We start from the raw sequence: 21153 nt of genomic DNA, 5'->3' as shown, positions 1-21153 counted from the left end.
TCCAAGTCCCTTCAAAACTCTAGTTTTTTACCCTTTTTTTGAATAGCATGATTTGACGTGGGGCCATAAATGTTTGGAAATGAAGTTTCAACTTCCTATCACATACTTGGGTAGCCCAAAAAATGCTCAAAAGAAAAAAAAAATAAGAAGCATTCACTGCACACTCTGGACTTGATATAAGCTTTCCTGCAGTTTGTCACCAAAATTAATGCCACAAAGTAAAAGGCAGGAGAAAGTGTCCCTATCGTAACACTCCCCATCTGGAACCTCTTAGCAGAGGCACAGAGCCCTGATGTATATTTGACACACAGTTTTTCCTGCTTTTCCCAAGAGAAATATGTGTAATGAAGAAAAACAAAAACACGTTAGGCAGCAACCAAAACATACCAGTGTAACCCGAGCCTCAGCTTGGCTCCCGCCCCTGCTGTCCTTCCTCTCAGACCTCAGCCACTTTCTGCTTCTTACGGACAAAAAATCATCCACGCCCTCCCCTCCAACAAACAAAAACCAACCAAATCAGAGCTTTGTCATTAAATCAACACAATAAAACTCGTATTTGTTTTCTGCCACGTAAAAATCTCTTGAGTAAAGAGAAGGTTAAACGTGAATCCACACATCTCCAGCCCTTCCTTGCTTTTCTGTGGGATTATATAAATAATCTACAACTCCTCTTGACACAATTCCAAAATTTCAAGCGCCACTGAGCAGCAGCATAAAATTTCCGTGCCTTGTACGCAGTTTGGATGAGTCGCTTCCACCACGGCAACGCTGCTGGGCTCGTCTTTTCCAGCTTTTGTAATGTTCCAGTAGCTACAGGCAGCTTCAGATGGCTGACTGATCCACCTTTTCCCTTATTTCCACAGCTCAAATTAAGTAAGAGATTAAAAAGACTTATTAGTAAGTGTTGGGATGGACCACAACACCTGCAGGAGTCAGACTGAGGCACAGCAGTGAAAAAAATATCTCATTGGATCGATGGGAAGCACTGAAAAATAATCATCTTATCAGAGACCATTTGATAAGCACGAGGAAAAACAAGAGCTGGCACTGTTTTTTTTTAGGGAGCAAAAGAGAAGTCTCAAAAATCAGCATGTTCCTGTCAGATATTTGTGTTAGGAGAGGGTGTCTGTTTCCAGCCGTTAGGTAAAGCAAAACAGGACAATTCAACAGGTACCGCCTGTCACCTCCCAGAGGAATAACTGGGGGTTTCCTTGAGGCCACCAGGGAGAGGTTCCCTATGAACTGAAGCAGGTTCCTGGGCTGGGGGTAAATCTGACACCACTCCATGCATCCCCTGCAGAGGAGGAACAGCTGCGAGGCGAGCGCTGCGCAGCCGATGCCCCGTGGCACGAGATTGGCACGGTGCTGCAATCCTGCTTGTCGTGGCAGAGGTCTCCAGGCAGGGAAGGAGCTTTCACTTCCAAGGTTCTCCTGCCAAAACCACCTATTTAGCTTTGCGCAATGTTCCTTAACACTGCCAAGGCCGGTATTTCTGAGAACAGAGCTTTGGGGTTTAAAGGACAAGAAAATCCAACCGAAAAAGGAAAGCCCTGAATTAATGAAATTAGGGGAAACGTGGTGAGATTTTATACTCCAGCTTTCCACATGGCAGAAAACGTTTCAAAACCAACACGGATATTTTTCTGCTGTCCACCTCTTCCTAGCCTGGCTCTGAAAAATGCCCAAATGGTTGGGATGGATGTGAGGACCGTGTTTTCCTTTTCCTTTTTGGAAAGGGCAGGAGTCAAACTGAGCCCAGGCCTGGTGTGCCAGGGCAGCTGTGCTGCCAGCATGCCAAGGATGCAGAGGCCTCGCTGCTCCTTCTCTCTGCACCAAGATGAGCAGCAGCTCTTCACCATCCACAACAGCCCAGCAGGAGAGATCATGAAGTGGGGACTCAAAGCACCTTCCTTCAATTCCATGTTTTCATCTATGTATTAAGAAATGTAGTTTGAGGTTGTATATTCCATGGAGGGGCAGGATTTTTAACAACACTTTAAGTATAAATTTTTATAGTGGCCACACACATCCAATCTCACTGCAAGACTTCCAGGAGCAAAGAGCCAGCCCAAACCACCCACTCTGCATTGATTTTACCCAAAATGGAGCAAACCAGAGGAAGGAATGCAGTCCATATTTTTACAGCAGCATCCAAGTGCCACTGAAGCTCCATCTGGGATCTTCCCCTACCAGCTGCTGAGATCTTTCCAGATGTGAGGAGGGCAGGGAAGGGAAGTGGCAGGATGCTGTGTCACTGAGAATGTCTAAGAACAAATTCAGTCCCCAAAGGCATTTAATAGCAGTTAAATTTGCCATCTCCTTTGTCTATGTGCATGATATTTTGGGGAACATCAGCTTTTCAAACCTTCCTGCCCTCCAGGAGGACACAGGATAACGTGTATGTGCAACAATGCATCAAAAGTACAAATATTCCAAAGCAAGGTGTATTGGATGAAGTGCTGGTGACCTGCTGTGCTGGGAGCTGTGCACGAGTGTTTCCCATACAGCTGCCAGCAGGAGAAACACAGCAGATACACTTGGAAAATCCACAGGGGCATTGCTTGCCGGAGCAAACGGCAAACCAGACTTCATTATCCAATTAATTTCATGTGAATATGCAAGGCTTTGCTAGAGCACACGCTCATTAACTTCCCTCTCCTCTGATTTCCTGAAGCGCTGGTTTCCAGCACACAGGTATTGTACATCTCATCTCTTTTAACACCTTTTCTGTTTCCTTGCCACCACACAGCCTGAGAAAACCTCTCTGACTCTTCCTTACTCTGATGATACTCAGCTCCTCTCCATCACGGTGTAACTAAAAACATTTACAACTCCTCTTGTAGAAATTTGCAGCCTCTACAATAGCAAAATTCAGTAAAATTCATTTCTTTGTTCAACCTCTGAAGAATCACTACACTGTGTTAAAATCTTTTAGTAAACCTTCTGCAAATAAATATATAGTGAATAAACTAAAATCACAACCTGATGCTGGTATCAAAGTAGCTGTGATAGGACAAGAAAGTGGTGGGAAGTTTTGTAGACAGATGCAGGTGTATCTTTAACCAGCCTGACTGGAATAGCTGGAAAACCCAACCAGAATTTGAGCACATGTCTTCTGCCAGGCTGAGACAAACTGCAAATCTCAAGCGCAAATTCAGAGTATTTTTTCTCAATGTAGCAAGAGATTCACTGGTTGAACTGAATGGGAGAAAAGGATCCTTAACCAGAGGAGCCCAGGGATAGGAAAAAGCAGAGGAAAAACAAGCACTCCCTGTGCTGAGTGGCAATACATAATTTATAACCCAAATAAAACCACGTTTCCATCTATTATTTGGAAGCAAGTGGTGACCTAACAAGCAGCAGCACAGCACAATTGAAGAGTGAGCCGTTACTAATTACACTTGGTTTGTAAAAACGAACAGAGAACCAGCGTTTATTTGCAAGGAAAGGAGCTGTTGGCACTCTGGCACTTGCTCCAGGAGTGAGGCTGGAATGCTGGAGCATCCCTCCCTGCAGGGCCAAGGGCAGAACAGTGCCAGAGGCACATCCCCACCTCCTACCCAGGACAAATACCACCCTGCATGACAGAGCATCTCCACAGGGTGAATGTCTTGGATCACAATGACTGATCCAAGTTATAATTTTGTGTTCTTAATAAAAAGCATGAGAACACATCCAAACCCCCTGTTTTGATGTCCTAAATGTCCCTTCATATGGCAGAACAAGGGAGGTGATGGTTTACAGGATTTTAGTCAAGCTCAGACCTGCCAATGAAAAACAGGCTGGAGGGAGACTTAGATCCAGATCTCACATTTTCCAGCACCTCTTATCCACCTCCAAAACCTTTATTCCATATATAAAGTTACTCCTGAGAGGTGACAACCTCATCATACACCACCCAATTGTCAAGATGATGAAAACAACAAGGACATGATCACTCAAGTGGCCAAAATATCTCCACAAATATCTCCTAGAGGGAAAAAATCTTGGAAAGATTTTGTGGGTGTAGAGCTGAAAGATCCCTCCCTTAAATAATAATGCACACATCATCCTGAAAGTGGAAATAAAGCAGGGAGCTCAACCACACTTGAGCATTTGGGATGATGTGAATTTATTATTTTTTCAACCTTCTTTATTATTATTGTCCTTTTTGCATTAAAAAATGCATGTGGGATGTAGCAGGAATCACTGGATTGCATCTGTTTATCCTGGCTGGGGAAGATGGGGAAGCTGCTCCCGCTGGCTCACTCAAAGCAGCTTTATAAACCCCAACAAAAACACCATCAGTGCTAACTAAGGAGGGATTTGTTTGCATCTTTCAAGAGGATATTAAATGTATTTCTTTATTGACCTTAATCAGCAAGTAAAATACTACATTAAAAAATTAAACTCATGTGAAAACAGCATTTCTTCTCTAAATAGATCTGCCTGCAATTCGGGAGGAGGGTGGAAAAGGAAACTAAAACACTGACAGAAAGGAAAACCACAGAAAGAAACCTTTCTTTCTCTTGCTGAGCCTCATCCTCTTGTTTATAACTCCCAAGGAGAACAGCAGCACGATTGTCCTACCTCGTGCTGGCCGGATTTCAGCAGGAAGGCTTCGCTCACCCGGCCTCTGGCATCCGATAGCGAGGCCTTTCCCTGGCCATCTCTCTTTTCTACTGCTCCTTCTTCCCCATCTCCCCCCTTGGATGGCATCCAGGATAGGGGGGCTACTCATAACTCACCAGCTTCCCAGGCTAAAGTTACTATAATAATTAAAGTTAGGTTGGGATTGAAACAACTCCTGGAGCAATCCCACAGTATCAGGGGCTGGACCAAAAAAAAAGGAGGGAAAAAGGAGAGAGTTGGTGCTAAGGAGCTCTAAAAATCTTAAGTTTGGTGGTAAGTGATGCTGAGAATCAACATCACCTTCAGAGATTTCCACCTGTACTCTGCTGTTCCTGGGGCATTTGGCACAAATACATGGGGGACACTATTCCCAGTTGTATCAAGACCCTGATCCAGCCCACAAACATATGGTTTGGGGGTTGCTACTGTATTTGCAATCCTTCCACTGCCACTTTAGAAAAAAAAAATGCATTAAAGACAGCTCATGTGAGAGGCAGAAAGAGGGAGGGAAATAACCACATTGAATTATCCACACATTTAAGTCCTGACTCACTGAGCTGTTCACCCTCTGTGTCCCTTTAACCCCATCTCTGGCACCAGCCCCCCACGAGATGCACAAAATTAAACTGAGTTGATTCCATGGTAAGGAGTGGGATGGGAGAAAAAAATAAAAGACCATGATTTTCCTGAAAACACTCTGAGCAATTGCAGGTGCCCTGCTCCAACTGCATCCTTGTCCAGAGAAATTTGGCTCATAAGAAACTGAAGTGTGGATCTGGCAATCAGGGGTGAAGTTGAATTAACTGTGGTTTGAATCCAGTCAAACAAATCAAAGTCCTTCTAACCCTGCCCATTCCACCGTCCTATTAAATGCTGTGACTTTTCTCAAAGCAAGAAACTTATTAGTAAGCTCAAACCTATTTTCTATTTTGAATTTCCAGTTGAAAGCTTGAAATTTAATTAAACTCTTTGGAAAAATTAGTGGTTAAGATCTTATGACATGATAACCATGAAGCAAATCAAAAATTACAACCATTAAATCAAAATATAGACTTATGGCTCCTTCAGTATTTGCTCTCACAGATCCTCATGCCTTAAGCCAGGAGGTGAGACATCCTGCTTATTCGAAAAGCTCCTCCCAGCTCCAGCTCTCTTGCCAAACAGACACCATTAACCTGGAAAACCAGAAATATTTCGCTTACTCATAATTCTATCTTAATGAAGCTTTCCCAGCACCAAAAACGCACGGAGGGGAGACAATCTAACAACCCACAAGAGTGTTGCAGCACAGATGGAACAAAAAGCCTGCCTATTCCTCAAGTACCCCCCACCCAACAGGGGCAATCTGCACGGAGCAGGACAAACACTCCATTTGCTGAGAGCTCATGGATGTCTTTAAAAGCCCAGCGATCAATAAAGTGCAGTTAAAAAACTTAGTCCATGGGGGCTCTAATGTGATGGGGATTAAGCAGATGCTGACCCACGCTGCTCTAAACTTGAAAATGGACCTCAGTGACAATCTGATTCTGATTTAGAGGATAGAAAGGAAACAATGCATTTTTATTTCATATTTCTATAACTCATGTATATATTGCATTTATTTTATATATGTTATATTTTTATTAATATATCTTGTACACCTATTGTATGTTTATTTTCTTTCAAATAATATTTTTTCTGTCAAATATACCTAATATTTGACAATTTAAGGAATACATTTTTGTTGTAAGCTAACATGATACAGGGATTGCCATATCCTTAACCCCAGAGCAACCACAGCCAGTGCCACTGAACCAAGGCCACTCCCATCAATTAAATCCCCTCTGCGCCCCAGTTCCCTCCTGACTCATCACCTGGAGGATGCACCAGAAATCAGAGTAGTCTGAACTCATGTTATTTATCATTTCAAGCTCTTCCAAGGAAAAACCTGGTGCTTGGCCCTCGCTAATCACGTTGTCCATTGGATGATGCATTAACTCAAGCATCCAAGCGAGCGTCCACTCTGTCGATAAACCCTGCTGATAAATCTAATTAACGCCAGCTGAAAACCAGGCTAACATCAATAGTTGTCTTTTTTTTTTTTTTTTAAAGCATTATGTTTTCTTCCAGTTTCATTGAAATTATTTGGCTTTCCTGCAGCAGATGAAAACCAGATGTTGCAAAGCGGGAAGGGCTGCGCGAGCCAGCACAAAAACCCAGGACTGCAACAGGCAGGTCGCACCCATTCATTACCCACATATTTCCCTTCTGCCAGGAGGTTATTTCTATTGCATCTCTGTGATTACAAATATTATAATTGTGATGTAACTCTAGAAAGCCCCGGGTTGTCCCTCGCAGCCCAGGGCCGCACGCGAGCCGAAAGGCGCCGGCAGAGTTTCTTTGTGCTGTGTAAGCACTTTGGAAAGCCTTAATGCCAATATTATGCTTTGTAATCCCTCCTGGAGCAGCCAAAGCCCAGGATTAATCCAGGTTTAACAACTCTTGGATGCCCACTTGTTACACTGAGAATATTCAAGAAGACAAGGAGTTTGTGTGCACGGACACAAGGCAATTTAGGAAGTTTCACTGTGCAGAATTGAAGGTGCACCCCCATTCCCCCAATTTGCAGCACAAGGTGGAGAAGCAGAAATTGGGTTATTTATAATTTTTAGCAGCTACATGATGCAAAAATGGGGAGCATTGGTGGATTACGGGTGCATTTAGACTGACTGGCAGTGTGCACCAGCAATGGAAATGGCTGGTGACCCTGTGCTGAATCTTTAGACATATTTCCCAAGTCAGAAAGGACTTTGAAGTCCTTTCTCTTTCCACAATATTACTTTCAACAATTTAATTTTAATCTAACATGTCTAGCAATAGAATATTCTGATTTAAAGCACACATCCAGTGGCAATCTGGGCAGGAGATGGGAGCAGGTCTTTCCGTGCTTCAATTTGCAGGAAAGAAAAGAGAAGGAAGGGGGAAAATAAACCTTGAGCTGGATTTGCAGCACAAAAATCACTGCCCAGCAACACTGACAGCACTGGTGGGAATTACACATCATCAGCATCCCAGTGTTCTGCAGCTGCTATTCCAAGGAATCCACTGAAATTCCTTTAAAACTGGCTTAATTCATATGAATTTCACATCACAGCGATGCAGTCATGTACTGGAGCAGCATCTCCACTCGTACCAAACATACCTCACATTTCACTAACAGATGCAATAATTAGCATATTGGACAAATTTCCATTGCTAAATACTCTCCAAAATATTTTAACTGTCCATCACAGCTGTGCTTTTCCATAGCATAAAGGGTTTACCTCTGTTATAGCTTGAGAATTAAATTAAAATAAAGCTTTTTACATTCACATTAAGCCATAACCCAGAGAATAAAATGGGGTTTTACCTGTGTAATTGTTTGGGGATTCTTTATAACACCTGAGATGTTGTATTATTGCTGCTGTTGGCTTGTAATTATGAACATATATGACACCAGCAACACCAATGCTTTTGTATATAAGTATATAGAAATATTGCTATTACAGAGATTATTACAGGCCATATTAATATATATAAATTTGGACTACTCTGAGTCACCTGCAATGCAGATTTTTCTTTGTGCATATACATCATTACACTATTATTACATTACATATATTAATGTAACAAATATTATTACAGATGTTATTTTGAACTTCTTTGACACCTGCAATGCAGATTGGGGTTTGTGTATACATATGTAATTACACCATTATTATTACATATATTATTATGGCAGATATTATAATATATATATATTACTTTGGACTTGTGACACCTGCAATGCAGATTTGTGTGTGTATTCATATAATTAATATACATGCCAATATTATAGGAGATACTCACGTATTTTATTATTATTACTGTAGTAGATATTAACATATACGTTGTTGTTGTTGTAATTTATTTATTTGATGTTTATGTGACACCTGTAATGCAGATTTCTACCTGCTCATATATGAAGTGTCCCAAAACTTCCAAAATCACATGGCAGGTTTTCCTCTAGCGCTTATTTGGGGAAACTAAAATGAACTGCTCATGATAAATTTCCCTGGATAGCACATCCTGGTGCTGGCCACGGCCCACAACGAGCAGCGAGGCTTTTGCAGGCTGATTGTGTGCATTCATCCACTCCTGATTAACAGCTCTGACGAAAAGCACGGAGCGGGGGAAATCGAGCGACCCGCGACGCGACGGACAAAACAAAGAGACAGCAACGAAACGCCAGAAAACAACTCCCAGGTCGGGTCTGGCAGCGGGCTGGGATTAGATCACTGCGAATCCTGGCTTAAGGAAAGCTCCAGCATGAATTTCCTGACTAAGGTAAAAAAACCTGGCTCAAATTTATGACCTGCTGGCAAGGTTACCTCTATCCCAGAGGCCTCCAAATACCAGGAACACTCTGGCCCAGAAATGCAGAGTTCAGCCTAATAATTCAAACACATTCCTGCGAGCATCGCCAGCTCCGCGGCCGTAGCCTTGGAGATAAAGACAAACTCCAATGTCTCCAACTCCACATTTTTCAGAGCCTTAAACTAAACCAGAAAAGTGTATTTCCAAAGCTTGCAAAGCTCTCTTTCAATGAAGAAGTGGATATGAGCCTTGTAGAGAAGGTTGTTTTAAGGCGACAACACCAAATCTTCCCCATCTCCATCAGATGGAAACCACTCCATCTGTATTTGCTGAACAACAAAAAAATAGTGCATTTTCTGCTCTTCAGGACTATCTTCCAAATCTCCTTAATTAAAGGATAATTCCGTTTGTAATAAGAAGAAAACCCTCAACTGAACCCCACAATTTCCCACAGGAGAGACTCAGGACTACTCCTTACACCTACCAGCCTCTATGTAGAATATTTGGAATCCTGAGAAAGCACTGATTCTTCAAAAAAGGATTTTGTGTTATGAAATCTACTTTGAAATTTACTTCTTCTTTTGTTTCTTCATTTATTTTTTTTCTATTTGTTCTCCAAGCACATTACATGCTTTACTGAAGTCTGGATCTGCTCTGCTTTGGAAAGCACTCAAGCAACAAATATTTGGGAGACAGCTCCCAACCAACCCACCAAACCAAAACTCTGCTCCCCAAACCTGTTGTTTCTCAAAAAAATTGTTGATTTCCTCAATGATAAGACAAATTAAATATAAACATTTTATCCTTATGTTGGACATGAGCATTTTTACCCAGCTGCTTTCATTCTCCTTTGTTATTCTTCACAGAGATCCTTGGCAAAGATTTTTCTCCCAATTAAAAACCTTAAGTAAATCTGCCTGTTTTGGGACAATCAGTAAATCTTTGGTCTCTGCCACAAAGTCAGTGCACAGGAATCACATCCTTTTGTTCTTATTTCCTCCTTTCAGATGAGAATAGTGTGGATCTGGACAACACTAACCAAAAAAAAGTAAATTTTTAAAAATTACGTTATGGGCAGAAATTGCTCAACTTTTCCTGTTTTCTTTTTTAAAATATATATAGATATATATATTCTATCACTATAAATAATGTTTTTCATAACAGCCAACAATCCAGATTTGTCTTGTGCTGTGCTAAATTTTCAATTTTTTTGACTCTTAATATTGTAACATCTTTTCCTCTATTCAGCCTTTCCCTATGGCCATGGATAGTGAAGCTCACCCCCAAAACACCCATTCAGACTTATTAGATGAAGATTGTGCCAATTTAGGAGATCCCTGAGCTAGTTGCCTGCAAGTCAGGGACTAGCAGGCAAGTCTCATCCTGCCTTGCCTCATGTCCTCCTCCCAGGGCTGGGAGGAGGATGAGGTGAAGCCTTCATCTGTGGCAGCACAGAGGTCCTTGTTGGACAGGAGGAAGACCTCGCTCTCCATGGCTCTTCACTCCTATCCAAGAGGTGCTTCCCTTCAGCTCAAGGCTTCAGGAGAGCAGGGAGTGATGGTGGGACACCAACGACCCCAGGGAGAGTTGGTACAAAAGGACATAATTTGTTTTTTATACTTTATATGTTGAAAATAAATGATCTACAAAAGATCTCCACTGTGTTAAACCCTTTAGATTCTGCTTGTCCTTTCATCTTCCCTATCACAGCCTCTGCCCAGAGAAGTCCAAATCCCCAATCACAGTGACAAAGCCAAAGGCTCAACTGTCTGGCACGACGTTTATTCCTCATCCATCTTAATTAAGGGAATAGAAGGGAGCTGCAATCTGCTGCTGCCGTTAAGGCAGATCCCTTCCGCAAACACGGCAAACAATGATTTTATTTGCCTACCCTGAATTGCTGCCATGAGCTCCTGTGAGGCTTGTGCAATGTGGGATTGGGAGAGGATTGTTCCACCGCCCTCCGCCGAGCTTTAACTTAACCTCCACGTAATATTTAACCTTAAACAGCAAACAAATCAGAGCAGCTCCCTGCCTCTGCCTCCCTGAAGTACCTTGCTTCTTTTAACTGATTCCCCTTGGATTTGGCAAAGCCATTGGGGCAAATCAGGAGGCACTTGGTTAAACTCCTTTATATCCTTAAGATGTTGAAAGAACAAAAATGCAATCCACCTGCTGTAGAAGACGTGGACAGCAACGCCCATCCCAGCAATTCCTGGGTTGAAGCATTTTCAGTGACACGACCCTAAACGATGACTGTCATCACACTCCTCAGTGAACACACTGACTTGGAAAGTAACAATCACAGGCATGAACTCTGGAGGTCTCCTAGTCCTGATATGTCAGTATTCTTGGTGCAGCTGTCACATCTCTGCACAGATGGACCAAAATAACAGGTTTGCTTCTTTTTATGACACCTCAGTGAATGAATCAACCCAAGTATGAAGTTGTCTTGGTCCCTCAGTTGTTGGAATTATCAAGTCTCTTCCCATAGGAATCATATGGGGAAAGAAGATGCACCCATTGCATTGCTGCAGAGCTGTAGTTATCACAGAATCATGGGATCACTGAGATTGGAAAAGACCTCTGAGATCATCAAATCCAACCTGTGACCAATCACCACTTTGTCAACCAGACCTGAGTGCTGAGTGCCACATCCAGTCATTCCTTCAACGCCTTCAGGGATGGGGACACCACCCTCCTGGGCAGCCCACTCCAATGCCTAATCACACCTTCTGTGAAGAAACCCTTCCTAATGTCCAATCTGACCCTCCCTTGAGGCAGCTTAAGACAATGAATGTCCGCGTGTCCTGTCCCTCGTGTCCTGGGAGGACAGCCCAATCCCTACCAGGCTGCTCTCCTGTCAGGGAGTTGTGGGGAGTGAAGCAGGTCCAGCAGAGGCTGCAGAGATGAGGAAGAGCCTGGAGCCCCTACCTGCCAAGGAGAGGAGCCCCAGCTGAGAGGGTCCCTCAGCCCTCGGTGTCCCTGGGAGTCCCTGGGAGTAGGAAGGGGCAGAGCAAGGCCCAGGCTCTGCTCTGGGACCCAGCAATGGCACCAGAGCCACGGGCAGGGACTGAGCCCAGGAAGTTCCACCTGGACAGGAGGAAGAACTCCTTCACTGTGCAGCGACTGAGCACTGGACAGATTGCCCAGAGAGGCTGTGGAGTTTCCCTCAGTGGAGATATTCCAGAGCTGTCGGGACACATCCTGTGCCCTGTGCTCTGAAACTGCCTGAGCAGGGAGGTGGGACCAGGTGACCACTGTGGTCCCTGCCATTACTAACCACACTTTCTCTGTCCCCCACACGATAAAATCAGTGGCAATAACAATTTATTGTTACAAATAGCAAGTCTTGCTCCATAAATAAGAAAGGGGAACCTCTCTCCCTTGAAGACATGGAGGACAGAGTCAGAAAATCATATCTGCTCCCTTGGGATACAATTTCTGAGCTCAGTAGGACACTTTGTCATTGAGTAGTCAGGAGAGGGATTTGCTTCTAGGGCAGCAAACCCAAATGATCTCCCAAAGGTTTTTAGGGGACAGCACTCTCATTCTGGGCCTGGAAAAGCCACAGGGATGGCAGAAACCGTTAAAAAGCCCAAATCTGTGAAATTACCACCAGAGCTGGGTGTAGTCCCTGCCCTACAAAGGCTCCTTGTTCCCAGGCTCCTCTGTTCCCCACCGAGGGCTGCAGCACAGCACCCACCTGGCACCCACCCAGCACCCAGCCCAGCGTGTCCATTCCCATACAGGCTACCCAGCCACGAGAAAAGTCAAAAGGGTCTCAGTAAATGCTCCTGAAAACAAAAAAAAAATCTGTATTTTGATGGGGAGAAGGGGGAGGGGGAAGAAACAAAATCCCTACTAAGGCATTAACTCCTCACTCCATGACTAGAAAAACATGGTGCTGTATTAACTATGCACATTAGGGATAAAAAGTCCTTGTCTTGGTTATTAAGTCTTCATGGAAGCCTTACTGAACAGCAGCAACATTATCTTTGATTGAAAACATTATTTATCAAAGTGCTACATTATAATTATAGCATTTGTTAAATAGAGAGAAAAAGGAAAAATAAGGTGTCAGAAAATGTGCCCTTCCTTCATGTTTTGTTAAATGTGCACCTTGATATCCAAGTTTTACCAGAAAAGCGGAATACAAACCCAAATAACAGAAACACTGGTGAAATAAAACAGAGAAAGATATTTTTTAAATGGTATTAGAAAGTAAATTGTTTTCTAATACTATATAATACTGAGCATCATCTCAGTTTGCATGAACATGTGGTCCCTGCCAGGGTCAGGTTCAGGATTATTTTATATAGATACATAAATATTTATAGAATCTGGATAGCCAGAGATCCTGATATTTAGTCATCCATCAATTCTGCCTATCTAGAGGTCCATAAAGTCAGGATGTCTTGCAAGGTGAGCACTCCACCCAACAAGGGCAGGGTTTATTTGGCATTTCCCTCCTGGAAACAAAATAGCTCCTAATTCCTAAGGGTGGAAAAAAAGCAGCTTCATATAAACCTGCTTTAATAACAAATCCATCTCCCCACTGTCATCTCAGGGCAGAAACACCAATTTCTGTCATTCAAGTGCAATAATCTGGACTTTGGAGTAATGAAATATTTGCTGAAGATAGCATGTAATGAAAAATAATAACAATATTAGACCCAGGCACTGATACAGCCCATCTGGATATGGCAGGAAGACTCTACAGTGAAAATATTGAATAATTCAGTGTCAGAAATAGGGATGAACCAAGATGCTATTTGATACAGAGCCTGAAACTGTAAAAGCTCCCCAGCTGAAGAATCCCAGCGTTTTGCAAGCGCTGGTGAAAAGCAGTTGGTGCCTGAGCCTTGCTGTGGGAGTCCTTTGTGTCAGCCCTGCACAAATTCTTCCCACATTAGGCATCAGCTGGATAATCTCCGTGTGCTGCTCTCTCTCTAACCTTTCCAGGCACTGGGGAGGCAAGAATGCAGAGGGAAAAAATCCTGGCTGCTGCATTCACACCTACCCCAAACTGATGGCAGAGTGGTGATAATTGCACATATCATGGGTTAAAAATGATTAAAGGTGAATAATGAGCAGAAGAATAAATCTTCCCTCTACCCTTCATATAAATCCATTTTTTTGGATATAAAACTTTTAGAGCCACACAATACAAGCCAATTACTTAAAAATCAGTGTACTGGAAACTGAACATTGTGAACTGAATCAGAGAATCTATTTTCTTTTGTTAAGTCCATTTTAATGGAATTTGGTTACCTCCCATTAATACTTTTCCAAGTAGGTGGTAAAAATGTAAATATACTTAAATTTTATTTCCCATTAATAGTGTTTCAAGCAGGAATAGGAGGAAAAAAAGGGAATTTATTCAAAGTTGACATCCCATTAGCATTGTTCCAGGTAAAAATATTAATACAGTCCATTTGCAAATATCATTTCTCACAGGCAAATCATGGTGCCCTAATTCCTATATGAATCAAATATCCCCTTATCCTGGTTCCACAGGCCAGGAGTTAAGAGTGTGGGATCTGCCAGTGGAGCTGGGTCCTACCTGTGATAACTCAGGTCTGGCACACAGAGGAGAAGCAGCAGAGGCTCTGCACAGGGAGCTTTGGCCCCTCTGTGGTGTTCAATGCTACCCGAACCTACTGGAAGCCCAGGACACGCCTGATCATTCCAGTTAATTGAATTTCCTAACTCGACTCAATGGCTCTTTGTTTGGCTCTGGAAACATTCAGCAGCATCCACTGCAATTGCAGCAGAGTGGAGTTGTTCTGCTCACACCTCACAGGGCTGCACCTCCAGGTGCCCAGGCTGAATTCAGCTGGGGGGACCCTGCACATTACCACAAAGTCCTGGAAAATAACATCTAACATCTTCTAGATGCTGCCTGCACTTCCCTCTAACAACCCCATAACCAGGATTAAAGAAATAAGAAAAAATAAAGGTTTTCAGCTTCCTAGGCTTTCAGGTGGCAACTCTGACTTCCCCACAAAAGCAAAACACACACATTGCACAACATTGCTCCAGAGAGCAAAAAGCAACTCCAGCTGCTGTTCCTAAGGTTCCTGTGCAAACCACCACCATTGGGAATGCAAATAGTAGGCTCATGTCTGCAGAAAGTTCTCTGCAGTTCTTTCCAAAGCAATTCAAGCAGTCAATTCCTTTTTTTCTGGCAGAGATGCTGCAGATGCATATCAGCTGTGAAGGGCAGCAGCAGCTCGCCTTGGCCATCTCCTGTGCTCCGAGGCCTCTCCCAGGAACACAGCTCTTGGCTTTTTTTTTCTTTTTTAAACCAACTGAGAGATCCCCACTGGGATGTCTGAAAAGGCAAATAAACAGCTGCTCAGACAACACATCTGCTGTGTGTAGCTGCCATGCTGTACTCCTGTGACAAATGAGATGCTGAGAAAGGGACTGATGGTGAAATAATCTGGTGCAGACTCCTTTAGACCAAGGTTCATGCACTACCTGTCTGAGGACCTTTGGACATACCTGAGCCAGGGAGGATTTTCCTACTTTTGCAGTTTTATGCATAATTGAAAAAGAAATTAGGAAGATATAATAGATTAACTTGCATTCAGAGCTCCCCAGAAAGCTGAAGCATAGTTCAGGAGGATGCTCACAGACTGTACCATGTACCAGTGCAAGTTGATGATCCCATCCACATCCCACCTCTAAGGGTTACAGTCCATAAAAACAAGCTGGGATTCCAACATAAAGTTCATCTGGATGTTTCTAGCTAATATAATTAAAGAGAAAACAGGGTTTTAAAACACTGTTCCAAGTTCACATCAACAAGTTCCCTAGATCTGGGATAAAATATCCCTGCAGGGATAAAGCACAGTTCTCCAAGCAGAGCACAAATTGAATCATGGCATGATTTGGATCACACAGGAACTTCAAAGGCCACCTTTTCCAACCCCCTGCCCTGGGCAGGAACACCTTCCACCAGACCTGGTTGTTCAACCTCTCCTTGAATGCTTCCAGGGATGGGGCAGCCACATATTTTCCAGTGTGAAGAATTTTTTCCAACCTAAATCTCCCCTGGCACATTTTGAGGCCATTTCCTCTTGTCCTCTCCCTTGGTCCCTGGGAACAGAGCCTCCCCCAGCTGCCCCCTCCTGTCAGGGAGCTGGGGAGAGCCAGAAGGTGCCCCCTGAGCCTCCTTTTCTCCAGGCTGAGCCCCCCCAGCTCCCTCAGTGCTCCTGGTGGTGCTCCAGCCCCTCGATGTCTTGTTGAGGTGTGGCACTCCAGGCTCCTGATGGAGCATCGAGATGAGCAGAAGTCACCCTCACCTCAAGTATTGCATGGAGTCAATCAGAAACAGAATGGAAGTGCAGCAGGTGGAACCCTTCCTCAATTAACTACACAAAACTACAGATTTTGAGAAGGTCAGTCTTGAAACTGAAGAGCCAGAGTGCAAAATTTTTGTAAGCTCAGCTCTGCTGAATAAGCAAGCTCTTATAGGGCACAATGTGTTTTATAAGAAAATGGGGGGAAACTGAGGAAAAATATAAAGAAAATCACCTGTTTTTTTTAAAAAACTGGGATCTTGTTATTGGAAAAATTAGTATGGTATTTAAGAAATATAATTTATGAAAGATAATATATAAATACACAAGTATTTTAAAATATCATTTGTCACCAAAAGAAGCATACTGCAACCATTCCAAGGAGCATCACTACAACAAAATTCTCCTATTAAATCCCAGCAGAGGAAAAAAAGTCCATAGGATTTACATCAAATACACTTTAAAAGGACACGCCTGGTCTCAGTACACACCTCAAGCTACGTGCAACTAGTGAATGATGTCACCGTGTTCAGAGGGCAGTAACAGCTTGTCTTGACAGCCATCCCCAAAAGTCCAATTTGGACAAGACTCAGGAATCTCATGCAATAAAAAAAAAAAAAATCCCAAACAATAGCCCAAAGCTGTTCAAGAAAGGTAAATTAGGAAAACAGAGAAGCTGTAGAAAAAAAAAGAAAATCTTAATTTTGCTCTACTTCCGCTCCTGCTGTGTGAGCATGACAGCCAAGGCATTCCCAGGAACAGGAGGTTCCATGCACTTGTCCTGCCAGAGACACTTTGCAGGCAGAGAAAGAGACCAGTGGGTCCAAGGGAGCTGTTGGTTGCTCCATCTCCTAAATCAGAATTTGCAGCACAAAGAGCTGTGTCACTGCCTCTGAAGGACAGACCTGAGCTGAACACAATCTGGTGTTAAATATGCAAAGGGAAAGCAAAGGGAAGGCAGAAGGTGAATGGAGGAGAGAAGAACAAAGGAAAAGAAGAAAAAAAATCCCCAGAAGTTTGGCATCTAAACTTCCAGAGTTTATTCAATTTATTTCAACCACAACTCAAAAGGTCAAATCTGCAAACGCTTTGCAGAGTAATGCAACCCAAAGCTCTGCTCTGAAGATCCCTTTCTTGGGAAATTCTAGAAAGAGAAGGACAAGCAGAAATATAGGCACTTTATCTTTCAGGCTGCCTGATTTGTGACTATTTGGGACCGGTGCTGGCAGAGCAGAAGAAATTCTGGATTACCCCCACTTTTTCCAAGAGGACTGGAAGCAGACACAGCACAACAGCAGTTGTCCAGCTGCCGGAGTGAAGGAATGCAAACTTCTGTTCCAACAGCAAAAAAAAAAAAATATAACAGATATGATTCAGGATTTTTTTCCCTCAAAAACAGCTGCAGATCTTGCGAAAGGAAAACAAAAGGCTGGAGTGCATCCCTGCCCTCCACCTCATCCCAACACACACAACTTGCCAGACATTGGGGCTTTGAGCAACCTCATCTAGAGGAAAGGGAACCAAGGAGAGGAACTACAAAGCTGCTTTTTAAAGGAAAAGAATATTAAGAATTAGGAAGGAATTCTTCGCTGTGATGGTGGAAGGCCCTGCCACAGGGCCCTGGTCCAAGCCCCATTCCTGGAAGTGTTCCAGGCCAGGTTGGATGGGGCTTGGAGCAACCTGGAATAGAGGAAGGTGCTGCTATCCATGGCAGGGGGTGGAATGGGATGATCCCTTCCAACCCAAACCATTCCATGAATGGTCCCCAGAAGAAGTGAGTGGCCACTACCAGAGCAGGATTCCCAGTAAGCCATTTGTGATGCCTCTCTCCATCCAAGAGCCAAGCAAATAGACAACCCATTCCTGAGAAAAAGTAGAATCTAAGAAAAAAAAAATCCCCAAACTTTCTTCTACCTTTCTTTTCATAGAGATCTCTCTTCCCCACCTCCAGAAATCTAACTTAGAGACCCCTCTAACACTGCTAAAGAGAACTATCAAATTACCTTGGGTCCAACATGACACATTAAGCAACCTATAAAAAACTAAAGAGCATGGAAGTGTTTCAAATAAATAACAGGACTGCAGGTAGAGTAACAGGACTGGAGGTGGAATGCAATAGTCTTCATACCAGTTTTCTGAAATTAATGTGGTCACCAATGTGGGTTACCACAGTAACCACCATTAATTACAGGAGCCTGGTCTGATGTTTTCTCATCAACTCCAGACAGTGAGAGGATGCATGCACCAAACCACCTCCATGTATCATGGCTTCCAAGAACAATGGCATTGCTGGAACTGACACATCACCCGTGAGCAGATGCGCTTTAAGCAACAAAATTCTAACTAGCAAAGCTGGCAATTCCAAAGAAAACCAGTTCAACCACTGTGGGGCAAACTCATGACTAATTAATTAATGAATGCTGGTATCCCACTTCAGAGTTTCATAAAAGTTGATGAAGTTTGAAAAGTTGATGTTCAAGTTTATCTAACCTCTAATACACAGGAAGAGTCCTCATAAAGTAACTAATCAGTGGCCAAATCAAGCACCCATAGTTAGAAAAGACAGTTTTGACCATGAAAGTTACCTTTGATTTCTTCCCCAGCTCAAAGAAGCTGACTGCACAGAAACTCCATAAATACAACATTATCAATACATTGTGTGCAATGAAATCCCTTTTCAATATACTAGAAAATTGCTACTGATAATTCTCATTTCCATTCTCCCACTGAGAAACCACCGAGATAAACCTGCATTGAAAAACGCTTGAGTGGAAACAAAGCATTAACAAATTTGGCAGCAAGCCATCTGCTGTACTTTTGTTTTCATCCTGTTTTTTTTTTTGGAAGCAGGTAATATTCTATAGGTGGAAACACAAGCTTCTCATTGCTACGCTGTTGTCACTTGGTTATCAGTATTTAGCAGATAATGAGTTAAGTGTCACAATAAAATCCCAACTACTCAGGTTTGGTTTTTTTCACCATTAAAACATTTCCACACTACTATCGTTTCCATCTTACCTCAAGCACTGGGCCAGCTCCAAGAATAATCTGTTCTACTCCACTGGCAAATCCCTTCTGGCTGAGGGCGGTGAGGTGATGAATCAGAAAGTTGGTGCTCTGTGTCTTTCCCGAGCCGCTCTCTCCTGAAATCACGATGCACTGGTTCTTCTTCCTCTGGAGCATAGCATGGTAAGCCACATCTGCCACGGCGTAAATGTGGGGCTCCAGCTTCCCCAGCTGATGGTTATCGTACATCTTCACATACTTAGGGTTATAAATAGGTAGGAATTTGAAGGGATTAATAACAATGAGGATGCTGCCAACGTAGGTGTAGATTTTTTCCTGCTTGAAGCGGTTTCTGAGATTTTCCAGGAGCGTTTTCTCGTTCAGGTCCGGCAAACCACACAAGTCATCGTAGTCCTTCTGCTGGGGCTGGGGGAGGAAGCCCCTCTCCACCATCCTGCGCCGCTCCTCCGTCACCCGCAGCCAGGACTGGAGGCTCCCGTAGTGGATGGAGCCATCCAGGTTCTTCTCGCGCAGCAGGAAGCGATAATCCTCGCCGCTGATGCGGTTCTCCAGCGCCATGCGCGGCCACAGCATCATGCGCTGCACCGGGCAGTCCGTGGGGTTGAGGATCCATTCCTCCCCTCCAAACTCCTTCACTTCTGCCAGCACGTAACATTTTGTTTTCTCCAGCTGGAGTTTGTTGATGAGGGAATCGATCACCTCGGCGGCCGTGGACGTTTTCCTGGCGGTGATGGGGCAGTAGATTGTCCCCTCTGCGATGCTCCCGGGGTAGATGTGCAGCGTGTACTCGCTATCCTCAAAGCGTCGTCTGCCTCCAACATCATTCACACTCATATTGGATCCTTTCCCATCAGTCCCTGTGCTGCATAGTCAGGACTGTGCTGTATCTTGTCAGGTCATCATGTTAGCAAGGCTGAAAAAAAAAACAAAATAAAGCCAGGTTAGGTGCTATCCTACAAATACCCAAAGGGTATTCAACACCCAAACACTACACAAACAACGCAGCCTCCTCCTATTCCCCCTCCCACAGCACCTCAAGCTTTTGCTAATTTTGCCCCCAGCCTGAGGTATCAGAAACACCCTCTGATTTTCAGTGAAAATTTTGTGAGCAACACACCAGACAACCTCCTGAATCAATCTCATGGATGCATGGTACTCAGCACCCACAAATTTCAGCTGCTAAAACAAAATGACCATCACCTTCCCCTGCACAACTACAGGGGCCCTTGCTACAGATGCATTTTTCCACAGTCCTGTGCCAGTGAAAAGGAGATAAACTCCTTTCCTTCCTGTCCAGGAGCTTTTGAACCCATGATGATTTAATCAGCAGCACTTTTTCCCCTACCAAGTCACACTTTTTCAGAGATGTGCATATCTCACATTGGATATGAGTTAATTGCAACCAACTCCTTGGTACATTGCACATTTTATTTCTCTTGTACTGCTCAAAACCAAACAAACCCATATCTCTGGCAAGGAAACATCAAATGTGCAGCTGATTTCTCAAACCTCATCACTACAGGAAGATAAAACACCACCAGCAGCCCCAGATAAAAGCACATTCAGAGTTAAAGGGCCCCAGTTCTCCACCAGTTCTAGCAAACTCCAAACTGCCCTGGAAGATGTTAAGAGTTACTCCAAAAGAAAGACTAAATGGAATTAGGGAGAAAAGCAGGACCCTCAGAACCACGATCTGGGCAATCAGGTGGCAGTGACACTTCATACAGATGAAAGTTTACACGATGTACATGTTAATGTTATTTGTAATGTTGAGTTTTTTGTTGAGCACTGCCCCACTGGAGCAAGACCTCACAACTATGACAGTTCCCTC

General features: G+C 43.5%; 1 protein-coding gene across 4 annotated transcripts in view; it reads right to left on the bottom strand.

Moving 5' to 3' along the window:
* The window catches only part of MYO9A (myosin IXA), a 174507-nt gene that overhangs the window by 121542 nt on the left and 31812 nt on the right, over positions 1-21153 (bottom strand). For all 4 annotated transcript variants that reach the window (XM_039723357.1, XM_039723354.1, XM_039723355.1 and 1 more), the window contains exon 2: positions 19314-20235. In XM_039723357.1, the coding sequence (XP_039579291.1) occupies positions 19314-20156 (843 nt within the window). In that variant the 5' untranslated portion in view covers positions 20157-20235. The remainder of the gene's footprint in view (positions 1-19313; positions 20236-21153) is intronic.

Source organism: Passer montanus, unplaced genomic scaffold (genome assembly GCF_014805655.1).
Source record: "Passer montanus isolate IOZ18808 unplaced genomic scaffold, ASM1480565v1 scaffold5, whole genome shotgun sequence".
Classification (NCBI taxonomy): domain Eukaryota; kingdom Metazoa; phylum Chordata; class Aves; order Passeriformes; family Passeridae; genus Passer; species Passer montanus.
This window is presented reverse-complemented; position numbering and strand designations above follow the sequence as displayed.